Source organism: Aythya ferina, assembly GCF_964211825.1.
Source record: "Aythya ferina genome assembly, chromosome: 14".
Lineage (NCBI taxonomy): Eukaryota > Metazoa > Chordata > Aves > Anseriformes > Anatidae > Aythya > Aythya ferina.
In genome coordinates this window covers 2,024,325-2,045,973 of record NC_140312.1, presented here as the reverse complement: position 1 = coordinate 2,045,973, position 21,649 = coordinate 2,024,325, and the positions used below count along the sequence as shown (strand labels likewise).

At 42.7% G+C, this 21,649-nt stretch overlaps 3 protein-coding genes across 5 annotated transcripts in view; all 3 read right to left on the bottom strand.

The window, feature by feature from the left end:
- The window catches only part of FNIP1 (folliculin interacting protein 1), a 64,552-nt gene extending 62,862 nt beyond the window's left edge, over nt 1–1,690 (bottom strand). For both annotated transcript variants that reach the window (XM_084535851.1, XM_084535852.1), the window contains exon 1: nt 1,511–1,690. In XM_084535851.1, coding sequence (XP_084391977.1) covers nt 1,511–1,599 — 89 coding nt within the window. In that variant the 5' untranslated portion in view covers nt 1,600–1,690. The remainder of the gene's footprint in view (nt 1–1,510) is intronic.
- Nucleotides 1,691–5,606: 3,916 nt separating this feature from the next.
- Nucleotides 5,607–16,296, bottom strand: MEIKIN (meiotic kinetochore factor). Its single transcript, XM_084535848.1, has 13 exons — nt 15,788–16,296; nt 14,163–14,250; nt 13,861–13,939; nt 12,932–12,992; nt 11,942–12,088; nt 11,457–11,576; nt 11,175–11,211; nt 9,868–9,944; nt 9,110–9,204; nt 8,561–8,743; nt 8,123–8,203; nt 7,179–7,302; nt 5,607–5,826 (listed from the first exon to the last, which is right to left on the bottom strand). The coding sequence occupies exons 1-13, from the start codon at nt 15,948–15,950 to the stop codon at nt 5,783–5,785; spliced, it is 1,299 nt and encodes a 432-aa protein (XP_084391974.1). The 5' UTR covers nt 15,951–16,296; the 3' UTR covers nt 5,607–5,782.
- A 472-nt stretch (nt 16,297–16,768) lies between these two features.
- Nucleotides 16,769–21,649, bottom strand: part of ACSL6 (acyl-CoA synthetase long chain family member 6) — a 47,690-nt gene continuing 42,809 nt past the window's right edge. For both annotated transcript variants that reach the window (XM_084535849.1, XM_084535850.1), the window contains exon 21: nt 16,769–21,587. In XM_084535849.1, the coding sequence (XP_084391975.1) occupies nt 21,447–21,587 (141 nt within the window). In that variant the 3' untranslated portion in view covers nt 16,769–21,446. The remainder of the gene's footprint in view (nt 21,588–21,649) is intronic.

Below are 21,649 nucleotides of genomic sequence, written 5' to 3'. Positions count from 1 at the left end.
CCAGGGTCTGCATTGCAGCTGTTGAATTAACCGCCAGTCTCCACGCAAATTCATCCTTACCAGAAGTCTTAACAGGGTGGAAAAGGCACGGCAGTTATAGAGACCAGCCCTAGCCACCCTCCCCATCAAGGGTCCTGAGCCAAGTGTTAAGCTGGTTTCAAAAATTGGATGACATGGACGCAATTGTGAAGTTTTGTCTCTTAAAAAATAATACAAAAAAAGAAAAAAAAAAAAGGGGACCACCTTCCAGTAAGTGGCAGGGAGGCACAGGAGCAGCTGTGACCAGTGTCTGTGGAAGGCACGCTGCACCAGACCTCAGGCAGCGTCCAGCCACGTTTCCTGCCTGTGTGAGGACACCACGGACCCGTCGACAGCGGGATGCCTCGGATACTGAAGTTATGCTCCTGACCACCTGAACTGCTGTCTGAAATTCTACCAGGGCACTTAAGCATGCCACCACGCAAGCTGAGCGCGTCAGCCAGGTATCTCCCCTTACAGGGCAACCCAAGGGCTGGTCGTTTCTGAGCTTGTTGGGTAAGAAATGTCAGGACGAGCTGGAGGAGTGCTTTATGACATTGGCAGAAGGCTTTCAAGAAGCTCGCAACTCTTAGTAGCGAAGCGCGTTTGATTTGCATTCGAGTTGCAAACTTTGCACTTTTAAACGATTTTGCAGGCTACCTTTTGGCCACTCCAGCCAAGCCTGGGACCGCGTCGCCTTCCAGCGGAGCAATTATCTGGCTGGGCAACAGCAGCACCTCGTTTCGCAGCCGCAAAACGCTCCCGTCCCTACCCTCACCTCCGCACCCAGCCCTGGGCGACGTCTAGGCCCCGGTGCAGGGGTGCCGAGGGAAACGTCCCCCTGCACAGCAGGAATTTGGGGGGACCCCCAGAGCCCAGCGTGTCCCCAGCGAGGCCACCAAGGCGCAGGATGCTAAGACGGGGGCAGACCCCAAGCAGCCCCTGGGGCTCGGGACGGGCTCTCCTGGAGAAAATATTCCCTTTTTTAACGCCTGCCAGTGTCGTGCTTGGCACCTTTCGGTGGATCCCGTCGCGCTGCGGTTAAATCGCGACAAACCTCGCGGGTAAACCCCAATTTCGGCTCGGCTGCGGGGGCAAACTCGGCGTTTCCGAGCCCTCCCCTCCTTGCCCCCCTTTTTGAAGGCTGCTCCCTGCGGATCACGAGCCCGTGACAAGCGGCATGGCCGCCTCCTCGCCTCCACCCCCGAGAGCCCCGAGCATCCCCCGGGGCCCCACAGCGACCCCGGGGGCCTCACAGCGGGGTCTGGGGGGGCTCCAGCCCACGGCGTTGGGGGACCGAGCCCCGGGGCGAGGCTGAGGGGAAGCGGCGCCAGGAGGGGCCCGGAGAGGGCTGCGGGGGAAGGGGCGCTGCCGCCCTTCTTCCTCCCCTCCTCCTCTTCCTCCTCTTCCTCCTCAGCCCCTCAGCGGGTGCAGAAGTTCAGGGCTGTGGGTGAGGTGGGTGGGTAGGGGGGGGAAGCCCCGGCCCTCTCACCTGAAGACGCAATCGTCCCTCGCGTCCCTGGCGGGGGAGACGAGCCCGTGCTTCTTGTTGAAGAGCTTCTGGAACAGGGTGGGCGGCATCTTGGGGCCGCTGCCCCCCGGCCGTCGTCGCCGTCGCCACCGCCACCGCCCGCTGCTGCTGCTGCCGCTGCCCTCAACACCGCCCAACGCCGCCGCCGAGCTGCGCCGAGCTCCGTCCCCTCCCGGCGCCTGGTTCCGCCCGCCCGCCTCCATTCGGTGTCACAGTCATATGACGGCCATTAGTCACCCGCCGCGGCCAACAGGGGCGGGACGGGGAAGGAGCCGCGGCCCCCCGAGCCCGGCGGCAGCGCCCAGCGAGGCGAGGGGAACGCGGAGCCCCCGGCCGGGGGGTTGAGGGGAGAGCCCCGGGGATCCGCCGGGAGCAGGGCGAGGAGCGGCCCCGCTGCCTGCTGCCCGGGGAGAGGCGGTCGGAGCCCCCTTCAGAGCCTCTCGCAGCCCCGCTGAGGCTCCCCTGCCTTTCCCTCTTCTCCCTTAAAGCCTGGAGCTGCACGACCCCCGGTTTTGGACCTGCAGCTGCCCCACAAACGCGGTTTCTGCCCCCTTTTCTTCTCGCCCGGCTGGGGGCAGCTCGCAGCGGCTTCTCCCTTCCCGCAGCCTCAGCCCCAGCCCTCCCCGAGTCAAAGCGCCGGGCAGGAAGGCGGCCCGCAGGCATTTGCATGCAGAGGAAGCCATCATAACAAACACAACAGCCGGCTGGGCTGCAGAACGGCCCCGGGGACGCGGTGCGCTGCGGCTGGCTCCAGAACACCTAGAAGCCCCCAAAAAAGTTCATTAGCTTTTATAAAATCAAAAGGAACTGCAGATTTTTTTAATTATTATTATTTTTCGCAGAACTGTTTATTAATACAGCTTTAAACGAAAATGGCAACACTGGGTACAGTTAACAGTCTCCTTCACTGTCTCCCTCTGTAGACACAAGACCAGCAGAAAGTTAATTAATTAAGAACTGGGTAAACAGAAGCGATTCATTGCTTTCCCCTAGTTTAATTCCATTTTCTAAGGCAGCGTATGATGTAACATTAAATTAAAACACTTTTAAACAAGGATAGTTTAGTGGGTAACACGTGCAGGGGATCACTCTATAGATAGATGTAACCAGCCACCTGGAGGAACTCGGGCTGCTCACCTGCTAGAAGTTGATGATGATTATAACAGAAACCAGGAATTAACGTTCAGATGCATCTTTTCCCCTGTGCTCTGTATGCAGGATACACCTGCCTGCTGCAGATACACAGACGATTGATCTTCAGGCTTTCATATGGTGAAAGAATATAATACCTTCAAAGTCAGCACAGAAATGCAGTTTCAAATAAACCCTTCAAGTAGGGAATAATACAAAATCAAAGAATTTGGCCAGGAAATGCAACTGAGCTTTCAACAGTTCCATAATTTACAGCATTGAAGACAGAGCTAATCTCAAGTGCATTAAAATTCAAGTTGACAGCGTCTCTTTAAAATATTAATCTGTTCCCAAAGCTCCTAAATTAACAGCAAGGGATTCTGAGGCTTGGTTAACATACCTTCATCAAGGTAGCAGAGATGATGGACAGTAAGAGAAAATGAGATGAATATGATTAACCATCCATTTTCCTGTAAAAACCTCCCCACAGATAAATCCTTATACCTACACAAAAAACATGAATTTCTATTTATCTGTCCAGTCTGCATAGCCTTGGGCATTGGGCCTGGCCTGTCTTTAGAGATTACGGACCAAGATACGGAGCCTCTTGTGTATAAGGGCTTTACACTCCGACAGCAGCACACATACCCTGTAGCATTTCAGTGAAGGAGAAGAACCATCCTTCATCATCTCCAAGCACTTTGTCTCCCATAAGTACCATTTGGATCAAAAGTAACCGAAAAGTATTAATGAAAACCTTCTTAGAGTTTTTTTTGTATAATACATTTCCGAAACATTTGTCTACAATGCTGATTTTCCAGTGACAAAGCACTATCACAGCTCTTGCACAAACTGACTCACTGCGATTCCTTTCAAGCCATTAAGACTTCATCATGTCTAGGTCTGTGACAGAGCAGCCCTATTGATATCGAGCGGACTTCTTTCCTGAATCACTGCATAAATAAGCTCTTACCATCCATTAGCTGGCTGTGACCCGTAACTTTTATCCACTAACATGGAAGAGCCAGTTCCCACTGTGAATGAAATTTTATGTAGTCATTCTTCAGTTTGAAACCAAAACATGGGAAAATGCCTACCCTTTCAGAAAAGGGGAACAAGAGGGGATATTGTCGTAGCCTCAAAATGATGAAAATTTCCTTCCCTCGGGCAGAGTGCTAGCCTTGCAATTAATTATACTTTCTCTAAGAGTCAGACAAAAGATGAAAATAAGAAGCAGCACTTTCGTAACTGAAGGGAAGGACAAGATCGTGGTTCATGGTATTTCTGTCATCCTACATAACCCCATCACACTGAGAAAAAACAAAAGCAAAATTCGTCAGTTTTCAGGCTGTTCCAGCCAACCCCACATTTACAGAGTTGCTTTTTCCTCTTGCACTCTCCAATTAGTTTGTCAGCCTATTTCCTGAACAGAAACTAAAAATGCTTTGGAGACAAAATAAGTTTTTTCCTACGACTCCAAGAATAACCCTTACAATAGACACCTCCTTTATTCTGGATCATCCTTTACTTTGAACAATCATCTTAATCACAACTAATTAGATACGTAACTTAATTTTCCTTAAAGCTGTATCAGGGAGCTAACCTGCATCTCCTAGGAGCTCTACATTCTTGCATACCTAATTATCAGCAGCTTAGCATTTGTAAGAACAAGGATATCGATAATTAGAAGCTTTCCTGAGAGGGCTTCAACAAGTTACTGGCAAGTTACTTCCCTCTGCTAATGCTTAAAGGAAAAATAATGTAATGGCATCGTTTTTAACCTTGAGCCATACAATATATTTATACTGTATTTGTTTATAGACTAAACCTATAATGATAATACTGAGAAACAGATTTCACAGTGTCTAGAAATATAAACTTATTTTAAAACATGAAAAATCTTCCTTTATTTCTACAAAAGAGCCTGAGCAAGGGGTGTTGTTAGTGAGAACTTTGTAGGGACCCAAATTACTTTAACTTGCAGAAAATGCAAGTGGAGAATAGCTGAATGACATCTACAGATTAACAATCCACAAACTGAACGGGAAGCACTGGGAATCTAACCTATGTGCCATGGAGCACGAGCATAACTGCAAAATCCAGAACACCACCAGCCAGTGCTTGACACAATTCATCTAATTCATCTATGAAGGTGTTTTTTGTTTTTTGTTTTTTTGAATTCTTGTATTCATGTAAGGCACCTACTTGCTCTGCACAAGTCTGAAGCTACAAAAAGACACAAGCAGCTGGTCAGCTTTGGCTATCAGATAGGCCTTCTGAGCCTTTATCCACAGCTCATATCGCTCCTTATCCACAGGGCATCAGATCAACCTCTCTGCCAAGAAATTACATGGTATCACAGCATAAATTCAGTGTTGAGATTTCCCATCACACAAACAAGGCTCAACAGACTTATGAAGTTATTGCTTCACTGGGGAAATCCATCAGTATCAGCCCCAAATTTGCACCACAAAATAAAGGATCAGGTCCACTGATACCTGATATAAAGCAGTTCCAGCCTGCAGATACAATACAAAGTTAAGCCAAGAGCATAAAGAACTGCCATCATGGGAGACGTGCTTTCTCTACTTCTTGATGGAAAAAAAAAAAAAAAAAGAAAAGTAGGGAAGTAGAGAGCAACCTGGGAACATGATGGGGACAGGAGCCAAGAAATTGTAAGCTACAAATGATTGCTGTAAGCACCCCAAAACTGGGTATTCCTATCTCAAGCAGAGGTCACATCTTTAAATGCCAATAGCACTAAAAAAAAAATGTATCTATAAGTCTTGGCACAACAAGAGCCAAAAATAGATCCATTAATGCAATTTGGTCTGCTGTCCTTGAGTCACGCTTTTTAAAAATCTAAATGAACTGAAGAATCATCTTTATGGAGTTTTTAAAGAACAATGCCCAGAACAAGATCTAGTTGCTTGTACAAAAAATTTAATATTAAAGTGTACAAGTAAGGGATTTACAGACTTACTGCAAACAGTAGTTTCAGATAATGTATATGCCAAAAAATATGGCCATTAATTACTCATTAGTACTTCCGTTTCACCTCCCTTTGCTTCTTCTGTTGACTCCTGCTGAAACCCAGAAGCCTCATCTGCGTTTACATATCCAATTTTTGGTACTTGTAATAATATCTGGGAACAAAAACGACAAGTTAAATGATATTTTCAAGTGTAAGAGAAAGCTTATTACTCTGACAAGCTGTTGAAATGTTTAAGAAAGTTTATTTATTACTTGTTTGGAGTAACCTAAATCTTCTAAGTCAGTTGCCAGTGAGAAGAGAAAAACAGTTTTGAGCACACGTCCATTCCTAATGAAAAAAGAGTTATCACCCAAAAGACTCCTCAAGTAGAGATGGAAAGAACCAGCATACAGAAATCTCCTCACCCTTAAACAGTCGAAGTTAATTCTTGACTCCCAGATTCTTCTAGAGAAGTAGTAACAAAAGAACAACTTCTGTTCTGATAAAAACACTTTCTAAGATCCACTCGCCTCCCAAGTATGACCTATGGTCAGTATTGCCACAATTCTCTCAGGCACATGACCTTACATCCTTGTCACGCTGAGTTCCCTGATCTGTGCGGAAGCATCACATGATGGCCATTAGTTAACACACACACTTACAGCACTTCCCTGCATTCTAGATGCTGCACACACTCAAGCTGTGTTAAAGCAGGAGAATATCTGGAGCTAGGAACCTGCAACTCCATCGAAAACTTGTGCATATTCAGCATTTCTGAACGCTATTATGCTTATACAGCATCACTACTCTGAATTAAAACAGCATACGTGACTAATACAGCTTGCAGACACTGTCTGTAAAGAACAGTTTCAAATTTAGGAAGACATATGCCATCCAGTGGCGCACTGAGAAACTTCAAGAGAGATCAGAAAGGGAGGGAATTTTAACTCTGTGGTAGCAATGAGACAATTCTGTACACAGTTCTCATTCTTGTTTTAAAAAAATCTGGGAAGTGAAGAAAGGAGCTTCCCCCTGCGCTGAGGGTCTCAGAGAAGAGAACAGAAACCTTTAGGGAGAAATAGACAATCTTTAAAGAAAAACATAGCCTATTACATGAACTACTTTCAGAGGAAAAATGTGGATGCTGAAGAGCTCAGTTTAGCTAAGAAAGACATAAAATCTGCCAGCAGCTGAATGCTAAAGTCAGACATCTTCACCTTAGAAATAAGATAAAGGATAACAACTTACTAAACAAATTAATTTCTTTTCTAGGGAGTCTCCATATGAAGCTCAAAGCAATGAAGCTCAAAGTTGTGTTTAGGAGCAACTTGAAGATGAGCAGAAAGTGTTAGTGTAGTTTGTTTGTAAGTACTACTGTGGGTAAACAGCGTTAAGTCAGGATTTGAAGTTTTCATGGCGTTTTAACCTTTAATGCTGTGATTCTTCCAAATATTCAGATTTTTAAAAAAGCCTTTGAACACAAATAGTTATCATTTACAGTCAATCAATTCAATATTCCATTACCTTCAGGCACTCCTTTAGGAACGCAGAATGGTTTTCTGTTAACTGGAATTTGGTGACACCTGGAAGACCTGTGGCCTGGTGAAGTTCTCACAATGGAGCAGATTTCTTTTCCGTAACACAAAGGCTGAAAAAATCGTGACATTTCATTCACACAACTATTTAATAGTATTGTACACACTGGCACGTAGAGACTGGATTTAAGGAGTGCCATAACATTAGAACTCTTTTCTTCTGGACTCTGAAGATTATTTTCTTTTTCTGAGCTCAGAGATGCACAAACAATTTCTTCTGAATTTACATATGGACAGGTGCTATTCAGGAATAAGTTTTCCCCTGATGAGGCCGGTGACAAGCTAAGCTATAGCTCCATCAAAATACAAAACATGCAGCAATAACTGTCCAATGAAAGAACAGACAACAATTCAAATTAGATAACATTTGTTGGCTCATGTGAAAGATGTGCTATTGCTTCAAAAATGTGATTTAGGACTCCAGCCTCCTACTTTTTGTTTTCAGCCTAACAAGACCCTGATCTTCTCTATTTGTTAATCTAGTGCTCAAAAACTGAAGCTTGTTTGCATCAGTATATTAAGTTCTACAACTTAAATCCTTCCAAATCACCTGGTGCAAAATAAATTTATCTTTTTATTTAAAGTTTCCCTTTTTCTACAAAAATCACAGTTTGCTGACTTGTTGGGAGCTATGGCATGAAAGTAACAGAGACATTACTTCTACTCCCATACTGACAGAAGTGGTAGTACTACTTTTACTGACAGAAAATCCAAACTGGCATTTAAATAGCAAGGTTTTTTTTGGAAAGAAGAGGTAATGCAAGTAAGGCTAAGTGCTGCTTTTCCATTAGAAGATGTCATAAAAATGCAAAAAAAAAATCTAAGATTTTTGTTTTTAATCACTAAAAAAGGTATAGCAGGATACACACTCACATCTAGCTTTGCACGCTGAACATAATCAATGTTTTCCAGGGCTTTATTTTTCTCCATGATCAGCACAGTAGAATTCATTTGCTAAACAAAAACAGAGAAGAATTAAATACAAAATTCTTGTCTACTCATTATTATTCCTACAGTATTCCCTTAGTAGACTATACTGCTTTATAGCAGCCACATTAAAAATTACTAACAGTTCTTAGCACTTAAGTACTGAATTCCAGCTGTTTGCTTTTTGTCTCAGGCACTCCCAAATTAAGACGGAGAACCAGTTCATTGCAGCCCAGAAAAAATACTTTTGAGTTCCCCTTAAAAGTAGGGGATAAACCACTTCCTAACACTTTTCCTATTTAATTGCTACTTTTGCCGTGATTCAGAATTCTCACTTCAATTTTATGCCTTTATTCATCAGCAGAGCACAATGGAAATACTTACCACCACAGCATCTGTCTGTCTGGATGGCAGTGCTTCTGCTGGCATCCTCACTGATTTGGCTGAAACATTTGCTGGGACAGATTCAAGCTGACTGAGTGATGATGCATCATCTTCTAACGGATTAGAAAACTCTTCATTTCTCTTGCACTTCACCCCTTTGGGTTCAGCAGTCTGAATGTCAGGCTAAAGGATGAAACGATTATATTTCACATTCTAAAGCAAATCTTTACAGCCTGGTAAGCACTAACAAAAAGAATCTTAGTGTCATATTTGAGCTCTGCACAACTGGGTTGGTAGCAGTGACACAATCAGTCTGAAAAAACAGTGAGCCCAGGGAAACAGTGAGCCCAGGGGCACTACTGGAGCTATCCAGAAGTACAGGCAAGCCACAAGCTATGTCCTCACTCTGTGCCACTGCCTGCAAGCACTCCTTGCACGGGAACTACACTTGAATGCACATCAACAATTTTAGGTGGGGACTTCCACCTGTACAAGCAACAGGCAAGTCGTTTGTGTTATAACCTAGCTGCTTTACTGAACATCTTTCACCTTTCTTTCCGGTCCTATTCGTGAAGAACAGCGCATACCAGTTTTTAGGTCTGGAGTTCTCTCTCTTGCAGTTGTAATTTTACAGGCTTTTTTACCTGTGATAAATTTCCAACAAACAAATTAATTTTGAAACAAAGACCACAGCTACTCTTCAATCCATGTCTTACAGGATAGTTTTTAAATAGGGATTGTTCCAAAGCCACCCATACAAATACCTACTTCAACATAATTCTTATTCAACATAATTCTTTCTCCCTCCCCCCAACAGGGCAGCTTTACTCCTTTACTCTCCCTTTCCTTGAGGAAATAAGGTTGCTTATTAATTATATGCTCACGTGGTTATTTACTGCTACACACACATACTATGGGAGCAGAGGAATTGCATAATCACAGCAGTCTTTGCCAGTGGCAACTTCTGCTGCTATTATAGGCCAAATTAAGCAGAGGAAAATTATGTGGTGCCTGGGCCAGAGCCAGAACTGCATCAGTCACCTTTCTGAACTGTAGTTACAGGAGGGACTCCTCATACTGTTTGTGAAGGCTGATAGAAGCTCAGTTAAAGTAAGTAGTATGACTCTGAGAGTTTTGTTGTTGGGTAAGTTAAATAAGAAAATGAAGTTTCACTGAGCATCACAGGTGATTAAATATAACAATGCAGTTTTATTTTTTGGCATCCCCTAACGAGTTAGTTAGAACCAAGTCTTATCTGCATGAGATTTTCAACTCACACTTTCCCTTCTAGCTATCGTTGAGCTTACCTCGTGATACTTCACCCGCCAGAGTAGTTGAAACACTTAATTCTGAAGAACTATCAATGCATTTTGATGATCTCTTTCTAGGGGAAGAGAAAAAAAACAGTGAACTGTTCTGGATGAATGTTAATGTTCATAAAACAACATACACGGAAATCACAGGAAAATACAGAATGAGTGAAAGGGGTCTTTAAAATTACTAAACACACTTCACGGTTACTTGATAGGTTATGATCTATCATCAAGTAACAGCTTATTCTGAAGATACTTGCTATTTAAAAGCTACAAAAGACGGTCACTGAAGAAAAGTTCTCAGCATTGTAACATGCAAGGACAGGACATATTTAAGGAGGATGCAGGGGAAAACTTAGGATCACAATAAAATTCAGATTGAGTTGTGTAGAGATGTGTAACATAGTAAGATTGTATCAAGATCATTTACACGACATATGAACGGAAATGTGTGTGTGTAAAACTGAAAACAGCAGCACAAGCGTTGTAAGAAAGGATATCATTCCAAGAAACAAATATGAGGAACGTGAGTCTATGCCAGAAGCACAAGGCCTGCACTGTGACAAAGCCAGCATATAGAAGGTCATGCATTGTGATAAAACCACAGCACAGCTGATTTGCCAAAAGAAAACCTGGCATCCTAACGATGGGAGGACAGCAACAGGGTTGCAGCACATCACATATACCGTTCCTGTTAGGGAAAAATACAACCCCAATAAAACAAACAAAACAAAAATAACGGGCAGCAACCTGGCCTAAGATTTATGAAAGCTGAACTCAGCAAGATCCTGAAGCAAAGGTGGGCCCCCACGTTAGCTAATGACTCCCACAGAAAATAAAAGATCTACAAAAAGCTGATTTTGTCCTGAGCAAGCACTGAAAATAAGGAGCTGATAACAGGTGCTCCTCTCAGTCTGTACTTCACGGGTAATCCTGACCAGACCACCTGGGCATACACACCTCGTGTTTTCAACTGAATGAAATCTGACAAATGGAGTACAAGTGGATAAAAGCAACTTATTCAGGGATTATGCAGATAAACATCAACTTCCATAAAGTCCTGTGCTGAGTTTTCTTTCACCAATTTCCCTACAGTTGCAGTACTCAAAGAGAAGTCCATAAAGCAAACTCATACCTGCTTGTCTTAATGCATCAATTTGAAAGTTAGTGGGGACACAGGCAGTTGAAACTCACCAGAAGTGTTTGCAGGATCACATGCTTATTCATACTGTCCAAAATATCATTTAAAAGAGGAAAAACCTAAGAATTCAGGTGCATCAAAAGTCTGCTTTGCAGATTACCTTGTGTATTGGTCTTGAAAATCTTCCAATACAGGTTCTGAAAAACACAAAATCTAAACTTTAAAAGAAAAAGCTAAGCAAGCCAGACAGTGTGTATGCTAATAAATTGTAAGTTATAAAGCAAAATATTAAAAGCAAACATAGAACTCCAGCAAGAAGCTATTCCCCATTACTCAGGCATGTCTTAATAAAATGATAAATACACATTTCATACAAGTCCCTTGTATTACAGTGAAATTTGTTTATGGATATATATTATTTAGTATTGTAGAAAATAATTACCTAATATTGCTGAAAGATTTGAGATCTGTGGTATCTTATCTATGGCCACTGCTTTGCTGGAGTCCAGGAGCGTGGAGTTCTTGTATATAATGAAGTCCTCAAAGTAAGGATTACTTCTCCCTGGACATAGAAGATATAAATGCAAGCTTCCCATACTAAAATTGAGTGAGTTACTAAAATTTTGACCAAACTGACAGAAATCTCATTTGCAAGACAACCTTATTAGCTGGTCATTACCTTCAAACAGCTTGTCTTAACAGCAAATACTTTAAGCTTACAGTACAATTCAAATTAGATCAGGTCCCAATTCACTCTGGATTGGAAGATCAGATGTACAGTTTCCACATTAAGCACAGTTTGGCTCATGGCAAAAATCTGTCCTGGTGCATCACACCAACAGAGACCACTAGTCTTTCTATTGTAGATAGTTCCCTGATTTTTTTTTGGCATCAAACAATTCAGAAAAAAAACAACAGAAGTCTCACCTAAACCTTCCTCATCTCTGAAAGTTTCAGGGGATGGACAACTGTTCAGGCTTTCACTTGCACCTGTGTTATAATCTTCATTTGAATCTGTATCTAAACACTCCAGGAGAAATGTTGAAACGCCTGTGGGAAGAGTCATTCCTGTATCTGTAGAGAGAGGCAAAAAAAAAGGATTCCAGATCTTGTGCAAACCATCATGACTTCCTTAGCTAAATTCCACTCCCGTGACAAGTTAAATATTACCAATTCAATGTTTTTATACTGATTCATAATACAGTTAAAAACAAAGGACATCCTGATACCTGTTTTATATTACCATAAGCTATCAGAAGACACCTTCCTTATCCAAGGCTCACTAGAAATACCTGAAGAATTTAGCCTCTGTTAAACCTCAGCCAGATTTATCTTCTGAAGAACCATTTAGAAACAAGCTTTTAAAAATGAGTGTTTGAGTAAATTGAAGAACTCATGTCAACAAGTAGTTCTGTCAACAACGAAACCGAGATCATGTGGTTTCACCAGGCTGGACTCAAGACAGTCTCAGGTGTTGTAGCCTTCCCCTCAGCAGGTAATATTAATAGCCTCTTCCCCATTCCTCCCCCCTTTTTTCCTAATGAATAAGCTAGACAGTTCTCTCAGAAGATTTTAAAATAAACACAGGCACAGGAAGTTTGAGATCAGTAGCTTTTTGAATTGCTAGAAGTATGCTGGCCATGCAAAAGACCTTAAAAACAAGGTACACTCACCTGCTTGGAATATTTCCTGTGCTTTTTGGCTGCCTACAGCCAAGTCATGTGAACCAAGCACATGCTGAAATAAGAGGCAGAAGTCTAGCCAAAGATCACAACACCTCTACTGTTTCATAACATACAAGAACAGCACACCAATACTTTTCTAGAAATACCATTACAATTCAATGATGATTTTTTACATTTAGTTTTATACAGATACAAGGTATTCTGTAATAAAACATAGCATCACCATACTCACCCGAAGTAACATCAGCATTTTTCAGACTGTCTCTACTTTCAAAGTTGATTATCAGAGATTCCTGAAATTAAATGACCAATACAAACAACTTAAGAAAACTGGACAAACAAATGCAGTTACACGTATTCCTGCATTAACAGACACTAAGAAACTTCCTGTCTGGTACTTTATCGCCTAAACTCACTCTTCAGAGCATAATTTGCAGCACTGTTTTCATGTGCCATCAATGAATCTGCAAGCTGACTTACAGTTCTAAAATCCATACCCAATACCCATTAATTTGATCCTACAGTCTTTGCTGGGTGAGAATTCCAGTGACATACTGACATCAGCTGAAGTTATACGTAAGAACAGTGGAGTTATGACTTTCCTTGTCTTGATTTTTAGTTAGGCACAACTCATGTTTTCAGCATCCCAGACTGGTCCTACAAACACAGACAACTATACATGGTTTACACAACGTATTCTATGAAACATTTGCAGGACGTGGAAATTGGCAGACTCTAAGTGAAAGCTATTATTTTTTTTTTTTTGAAGAAAAATACTTTAATCACTATTGCTTAAGTCCCTTGTAGAAGATTTCAGTTCAAACACATGTGATGACCTATTTTTTATGCAACTGCAGCATTAACTGTCCTGGAACAGTTCTGCTCAGTCGAAATTCTTTGTTCCAGTTGTACAAATGTGGGGAATAGCACAACAGTGGCTTGCCAAAGACAATTTGTGTTGCTGTTCTGCCATGCTACCAATAGCACCAACAGCTTCTATGCTGGCAAAACCACAGGAAAATGCCACCAAACTAGAGGACCACATTATGGCTGGGAAATGTGTGCACGCATGTATGTAACTCACAAGAAGCTCTGCTTGAGTAGAGAAAGAATTTAACGTCACTTTTCAGTGTTAGGTAAATACCAAAGCAGCTTTCTCACCTCCGGCAGTACAGTGCTGTCTTCTATATTCTCCTCATTTTTTTCCAAGCCTGGTATTTCTTTGACATTCACTTGTATGCTGCATTTGAGAAAGCAGAACAGAGTTCAGCTCAATACATGGAGCTAGAGGAAGCTGACATAAACTAAAAAATGTGTTTATGAGCTGTCAACAACTAGCCTGAGAAGTATCAGTTTGCCAGGAATTCAGACTGTGCATCTCCAAGAGGCATCTCATAGAGGCAAAACAATATAAATTATTAGGTAGCGTTAATTATGGTGCATTTAAACATATTCTAACAGACCTTTGGTTGGATGAATGGCTCACTTCGGTGGCTTCAAGACCTTCTTTAATTTTTGGTAAGGTTTTCACACTGGATTTTCCTTTCAGGCCTAGGGAACGAGAAGTATTTAGTTTGGCAGTTTGAGTTTTAATGTTAGAATTTAACTGAATATTTCTAATTACAACACCTTTAAGTATCTTAATCTCTCTTGTCCATGCTCACAACAGTTTTTGACCCTATTTTTTCACAAATATAGCAAAGTCTAGAATTGGTTTATTATTTCTACCCAAGCTTTTTTTTCATCAGCCTATCAACAAGACCAAAAAACAGCAGCAGGTGTTTTAGAAATCTGTTAATTGAAAGGAAAACAGACCACCTTGGAAGTGACCTTTGCTATACCAAGCCCAAAAGAACTTTGAGTCTAAACTGGCTTTAAATGGAGTTTATTAGTAGCATCATAATCTACATACTTCTACATAAAAATTGGTCCTCACTGTATATAACCCAAAGGTGATGACAAAATTACTTAAGAAACAGCAAATTACTTAAGAAGCAGGCCAGGCTGGATGGGGCTTTGAGCAACCTGGGCTAGCGGGAGGTATCCCTGACAGTGACAGGGGGGTTGAATTAGATGATCTTTGAGGTCCCTTCCAACCCAAGCCATTCTGTAATTCTCTGATACGTATCAGAGACACATTTTAGTATCTTCAAGCTAATTTTAGAGGTTTCAGAGCTTTATGCTTTATTTTCAGTAGCCTAGAGTTCGAAATAGCCTACCTAGAGTCGCACATTTAGGACAGCAAGTTAACAAAGCATCTCCATGCTAAGAAACACATCTGAGCGCTGCATTGCCCTAGCATCGTACAGGACCCTTCAGCTAAAACTCCCTGGGTTTCAGGGCTGGACAATGTATGCTCAGGACTCACCCCTTCCCCTCTTTCTTCCACATACACCCAAGTATAAGCAAACAGACCCCAGCAGCTGCCTGCTGTACAAGAGAACCACACACGGCCACGAGCACATGCCAGCAGAGCATGGCCAAGACCAGAAGCGATGCTCACTGCACCCTTTAAACTCTGTAAATTCCTTTAAACTCTTACCCATAGACCACGGAGACATCCCACACTGACCTTCCCCATTTATGTTAGCAAGTCCCAAGACTCCTGTCAGTTTTTAATCCCGTTCTGACCACATTTTTTTCCTTAAAGCCTCCAAATCCTAACGGGAGATGGGCAAACTTCTACACTACTGTGAGGCCGCTCCTTTCGAGGAACAGCTTTACGCAAATTTTTAAAGCCTCTTTCCAGAGGTGGGCAAGGGCTTTGTCATGCTGTCTCCAGAGGAAGTGGTTCGCTGGCCAAAAATAGAGAAAGAAGTCCCTTCAGAAACAGAAAACTCCTTTTTATTGCTCACTAATGGCTAGGACAGAGCAGAGGGCCATGCCTCCTGCCCTGCTCCTCCCAAGCCGTGAGGCAGAGGCAGCACCAACCTGCTCGGCCCACAACGAGCACAATAAACCCAAACCAAGCGACCCCAGCGCCCCAACCTGCCTCCCAAACTGCCCCAAAACCCTCAATTTTGGGCCAAACCCCGCGCCCCCCCCCCGCCCCCGCCATGGCGGCGGGGAAGGAGCCGGCGCCGCTTACAGCCGGGCTGCGGCCCGCGGGGCGCCGCGCTCCCGAACAGCCGCCGCCGGCAGGGCTGCAGCGGCCCGGGCCGCCTCAGGGCAGCCGCCCCGCCGGGCAGCGGGGACGAGCAGCGCTTCTTCCGCGGAGCCTTGCCGCCGCCCGGCCTCCGGTACCGCTCCATTCCCCTCAGGGGAGCACCGGGGCCGCCCTCTCCACAGCCACCCGGCCACCTCCAACCGCCCCCGGGCGTCGTTGGGCTGGGACAGTCGGAGCCCGGGTCGCATGCGCGGAGCCCGGAGCCCCCCCGGTCCCTCTCGGTCCCTCTCGGTCCCCTCCGTGAGGGCAGCAGCCCCCGGGGGTGCTCGGTGTGGGGTCAGGGGGGCGCCCGGCTCGGCTCCACCGGGGCTGAGGTGGCTGCGGAGGAGCGGGGAGGGGTGAATTTTCCTGGGCGTTGCATCAATAAACGTGGGGCCTGAGGGGGATTTGTGCCGGCAGGGGGAGAAATCAACGGCCCGGGGGGGTGTGAGGGAGAAATGGAAGCTGAGGGGAGCTGCCCCCGGCTGGGCGCGCCCCTAGGCTCAGCCCTGGGTTCCTCAGGCTACGGCCGGCTGGGAGGTGCTGGCAGGCTGCAGCTGTAAAGCCAGCGCCAGGCGCTGGTTTCTGGCGAAAAGTGAATCACCAAAAAGTACCATTTCCCATGAAACTTCCCGCCCCGTCCCACTCTTCCGTCTGGTGGCTTTGGCTTGAGGGCTCTGACCGTGACTAACAAACCTGCAGGTGGATTTAGGTCGGCGACATGCCCCGCAGGCAGAATCCTTACCTTATATTCCCTTTGGTGATCAGACCAGATGCTTCAGTTTGTGGTTACAGAGCAGAGGAATCTCGTTCCTTCTTTAACAAGGCACAATAAAATAATAAAGGCACAATAATAAAATAATCCCTTGGCATTGCTGGGTGAGCAGCGAAGGGATAGGATGGAACTGCACGTAAAAACTGGAATGGAGACTGAATGCTTTTAAAGTTTATTGTTTTAGACACATAGTCTGAAAAAATACTATGCATTCCCAATTGTCAATTCATATTAAACAAGCATATACATTTTGTTATATTATTATTGATTTAAAATAATAAAAAAAAAAAAGAAACCATTACAGAAAGACTGCTGCATCTTCAGAGGACTTTGCAACTATTTTTTTTGTAGAAGATTGCTAAAATCAATCTCAGGTTCCAATATTCCTTTGGTCGTTATTTTATTATTTTTTTTTACAACGCGTTTCGTATAGGCACACATTCTGAATTACTTCATACAGAGGACAGAGTGCTGGAGTAACAACAGATTTTAAAAAAGAGATTTTATTGTATGTCAGTCAATGAGAAAATCTTAGGAGCAGTTCTGAGAAATGTGACAGTTTAATTCTTTACAAAAGTTTCCATAGCTGACTTTTTGATATACATGCTAATATACCAAAACGGAAAAATTTACAGTTAATTATTTTTTTTTTTACACAAATGTATATGTTCTATTTTGATCCCTTCACTTTCAGTCAAAAATAGAATAGGCAACACTTAGGAAAGTGCCTCATTTGTTTGCTGCTTGTACTTTGCTAAAATATATAACAAAAGCTGAAATGAAGTGAAGGGCTTAAAGGGGCTCTAGATGCCTCAGAAAACATTTTATTTTGGAACAATTCCACAGATCTGAAGTTGTATTCCTCCCAGTTACTACAGGTATCCAGATCTCTCCTCCAAAAAGAATAGGTTCAGCTTCATCATTTAACAGGAGAAAGTACAGAGTAGAAACCATTAAATGTGCAAAGTACTGAAGAATGTTAATTCCAAGAAGAAACAAAAATCTAATTCTGGTATCAACTTTTTTTCCCCCCCACAGACAAAACCAAAATGAGATATAGAAACAAAGAGTATGCAGATAGAATTGCCTCTAAATAAAATGCTTTGCCAAATTTTACATAAGGCATCAAGAGATCTTTAAGTAATCCATTACCATGCAAAAATAGTATATTATTTCCCAGTTTACATTCATCTTGTAGCAATTTATTTACATATAGATCACCAGTTTGTGCTTTTAACACATGGAAAATAATAATAATAATAATAACATTAGTTGATTTGTTTCATTCCAGAAGATTGTGTAAGTCAGATTATTTTGTTATAAGCAAAAAAAAATAAAAAAAATCATATCCATGGCAAAAAATGACATTGGACTTTACTGATGCGGATACATACTTACTAATAGTGATGATAGATTACAAAATAGTACTTTATCAATAAACAACTCACCATTTCTCTCTTACCTGATTTATATCAACTATTTTAACCTGGAAATGTGCCTTTCAGGACAGAATAATTCTGTGCATTTCTGCCAACGTGGCATTAAGACCATTAAGACTGTCTCATGGTTTCTGTGCACACTTGTGTGTGTCTTTGACCATTTCTGTGGCAGAATGGTATTTTGTCTGTGCAATATATTGAGCAAAGAACATACAAAATATATAACGAAGCAATATTCTCTTCCTGGAAACAGTATGTTACTCTGATTTTCATATACAAGCACTGGAGGCAGTCTTCCAGTGATTTCACAGGCATAGCACCAGGCCCAGGAAGAACCTCCCATTTTTAACAAGTAAGAGAATACAGAAAGTCGCAATCTGCAGCACACATACTACCAAGCCTTCTGGGGAAAGGGGCTGTAAAATTACTTTGTCACACTTGACTGCTCAAGGCAAAGGTGTTTTTGCACAAATCCCACCTGCAGTACCAGAGCAGAGCTGTGCTGATTTCAGCGGGCTGGTTGTATTTTCTCATGTACTTGGTTGCAGAATAAATGCCGTAACGACAGTAGTTAAAAACAGTCATCTTTAAGCCATCAAGAGTAGAGCTGTTTACAGAGAAGCGTAACATGCATTGCTGTTTGTGCAATGGCTCTTGAGTCTCAACTCCTTAAATAAGAAGTGTATTAGAAATTAATTTTGTAATTGGTTATCTTGAGGAAAAAAAAAAAAATAAACTGGTTCCTGGACAACCCTGGGGGTTTCCTTGGTGGTCACAAGAAGTAGATCAGTTCAAGAGAGCTCAAAGAAAAACAAACATTCCTGGAATTTGAAGAGAAGCATGTTTATGCCTAGCACATGCCTTGTGCATGTACTCATGGCAAGTTTTAATCTCTTGCAAAATTTGTTATGGTTATGGTGAGAGAGTCATCGGCAGAGGAAAATCTGATTACACAAGAAAGTAATAGAGACAGCTCTTAGTTTATTCGAACAGCTTTCCACAAGCTCTGAAAATAATCACACTTCAGAAGTGAATTTCTCTCAAATTTCTCTCAAATTTTGCTTCATCCTATTGTGGTCCATATTTTTCCTTTTATTATCGAGTAACAAAGCAGCATTACACGCTTACAGATAACAGCCATCCAAGCCTTAAGTAAACTCGTGCTGGGAGCTTCCCTTCTTGTACAGAGTTCAGTGGTCCAGAAAAGTCTGGTAAACTGAAATCACCTTAGGAGAAAAGTGAATTCAATTCAGGTGGTAGAAAAAGGTCAGTGGAAAACAGCTTTTCTATACTTTCTTTGATGCCTAGTTACCTTTATTTTAACTCAAGGGAGGGAATTGTACTGAGTCTAGGTCTTCCTTGCTTTGAAGCTTGTGACTGCGGTCTTTTGGCTGACACAGACAGGAGACGGACTAGACTCCTCAGAGATTAAACTCCTATGTGACCTGACCTAAAGAGCCAGATTCTGTACAGTTATTCATGCCACACACCCAAACTCCCCAGAAATGCTGTTGCTGTGTATATTGGAAAAAAAATGAACGTACAATACCATCTGGTCACAGCAGTGATATTTCTGACTTGCCTTGGACTGATATGAATCATTACACTGGAATCAAATGAGGAATCGGGCACAAAAGGGACTCAGACAAACACTTCCACATTTGATAGTTCAGATTGCCTTGTTCTGTGAGTGATTATGCTAACAGATACAATTTCCTTCGTACCACTTTGTTCTGAAATTACTGCAATAAATCAGTCTTTGTGTAAAACTAACTCATTAACTCAATTTATTTAATTTTTAAAGCATGCAATGGAATTTCAGAGGGAAAATGAGAGATAATTCAGATTAATAATTTAATCTTTTAGCTTCAAAAGCCTACAATGGATTCCAGTCTAAGAGAAAAAAATGTGTGCTCTCATTGTCCTAGCAAGGAAGATTTAGCAGGCACAGCTCCATGCCAGCACGCTCTGGTGCAACAAACAGCAGCTATTAACATACACGGATATGCGCAGGACCCTGTTCACAGGAGGAAGCCACCAACAGTCCCAGTATTCACAGTACCTGACATTACACTTTCCTGTTTGCTTTGTACTGTGCTTTACATCAGGAGAGAGCTCCAGCATCTGTTCCTGTTCCACTGGGGACTCGACCCCTTCCAACGGCTGCGGCTGGTTGTGAATCCAAGGCTTCATCCCGAAGTTTGCTGCTTTTCCCAGAGAGGCCACTGGCAGTGATGTCAGTGGGAACCAAGGCATCAGAATGTGGGGATGTTTCCCTAGCAGCCCTTTCTGCAGCCATGTCCAGGGCTCTACCATGCCATGTCACCTTGCAACCGAAATGGCTCTCACAGCCCGTCCGGAGCAGTGTTTCTTTGCCATCCCAATGTGCCCGAGGATATGCTCCATCTCCATAGTGCTGTTCTGAAAGGGAGCTGGCCCGACCGGACTATGCATTATTAGCAGCATGTAAAGTAATAAATTAGGGACCGAGAGCACATGGGTTAATGCAAGCTCAACTGCACTGGCTCTCGTGCAGGCTTTTTTGCTTTGCTCAGCTCCACAGAGCCAGCAGCACTCCAGCAGCCTTTGAGTCGCTGGGATGCCCACGAGGGCTGTGCTGGAGGAGGCCCTGGGGAGAAGTCAGCATGCCGTGGGTGGGCTGGGTTTGGATGGAGAGGAATAGGGGGACTTCTACCCTACTGCTTGCTAGAGTGTTCTTATAACCTCAAGGTAATACTAATCCCTTAGGTGCAGTATACTACTAGGCCTGTTAAGTACAAATACCAGGAGATTTGTTCCTATTTCTATTCTGGTTGTTAGGTCATTAATGATTAAATCAAATCGATGTAATTTACGTCCTGGAAAATATAAAAACTATCACTTAATATATAAACCAATATCCAGCTTGAAGTTCCAGATCAGGGAAAATAGGCTTTCACCATCAATCACTGATAGCTTGAGGTAGACCACATTATTGAATTATGCACAATTTTAGTCTCTAACATGTTAGGTTATATACAATCAAATATCAACAGACATACCTGAAGTTTTCCCTAGTTTAATTTGAAATATTTGTAGTTGTTAATAAGATAAGTTTCCATAATTTACTTGGTCATGGATTGAAATTGCTGTATATTTCGTGGCAACTTAGCATAATTCTTGGTAGTGCCCTACTGTGTACATAGAGTAAAAATTGTATCACACCTGATGAAAAAAAAAAAAAAAGGAAAAGGGAAAACATGGTTAGTGGTGAAATCCTAAAACAAAAGGCTCAAATGTAAGATTCAGATGCTTATCCGTTTCAGCTGTGTCATTCTGGCTCTGTACTTTTGAGTATTACTCTAATATTGCTACAAAGTCCATTATTCAGAAGATTCTTCCTATGGTTTCAGATGGAGATGCTGGAATATAGCTCTTCTATTTGTTTTTTGAAGTAATCTCTCAGTTCTGGTCTCTTAGCCTTTAACGTTGGTGTCAACAAACCGTTTTGTACTGAGAACATATCAGAGTGAATGTAAATGGCTTTTACCTGGAATGAAAAAAGGGATATATTTGTAGCAGAGATCACAGGCACCACACTCTGTGAGCATG

Bases quoted from the DNA above. Each gene is read 5' to 3' on its own strand.
- MEIKIN (XM_084535848.1), bottom strand. From the start codon at position 15,950: ATGGAGCGGTACCGGAGGCCGGGCGGCGGCAAGGCTCCGCGGAAGAAG. The intron at 14,251-15,787 runs GTAAGCGGCGCC...CTCGTTCCCTAG, and splicing joins CCGCGGGCCGCAGCCCGGCT to GCCTGAAAGGAAAATCCAGT. The intron at 7,303-8,122 runs GTGAGTGTGTAT...CGATTTTTTCAG, and splicing joins TTCAGCGTGCAAAGCTAGAT to CCTTTGTGTTACGGAAAAGA.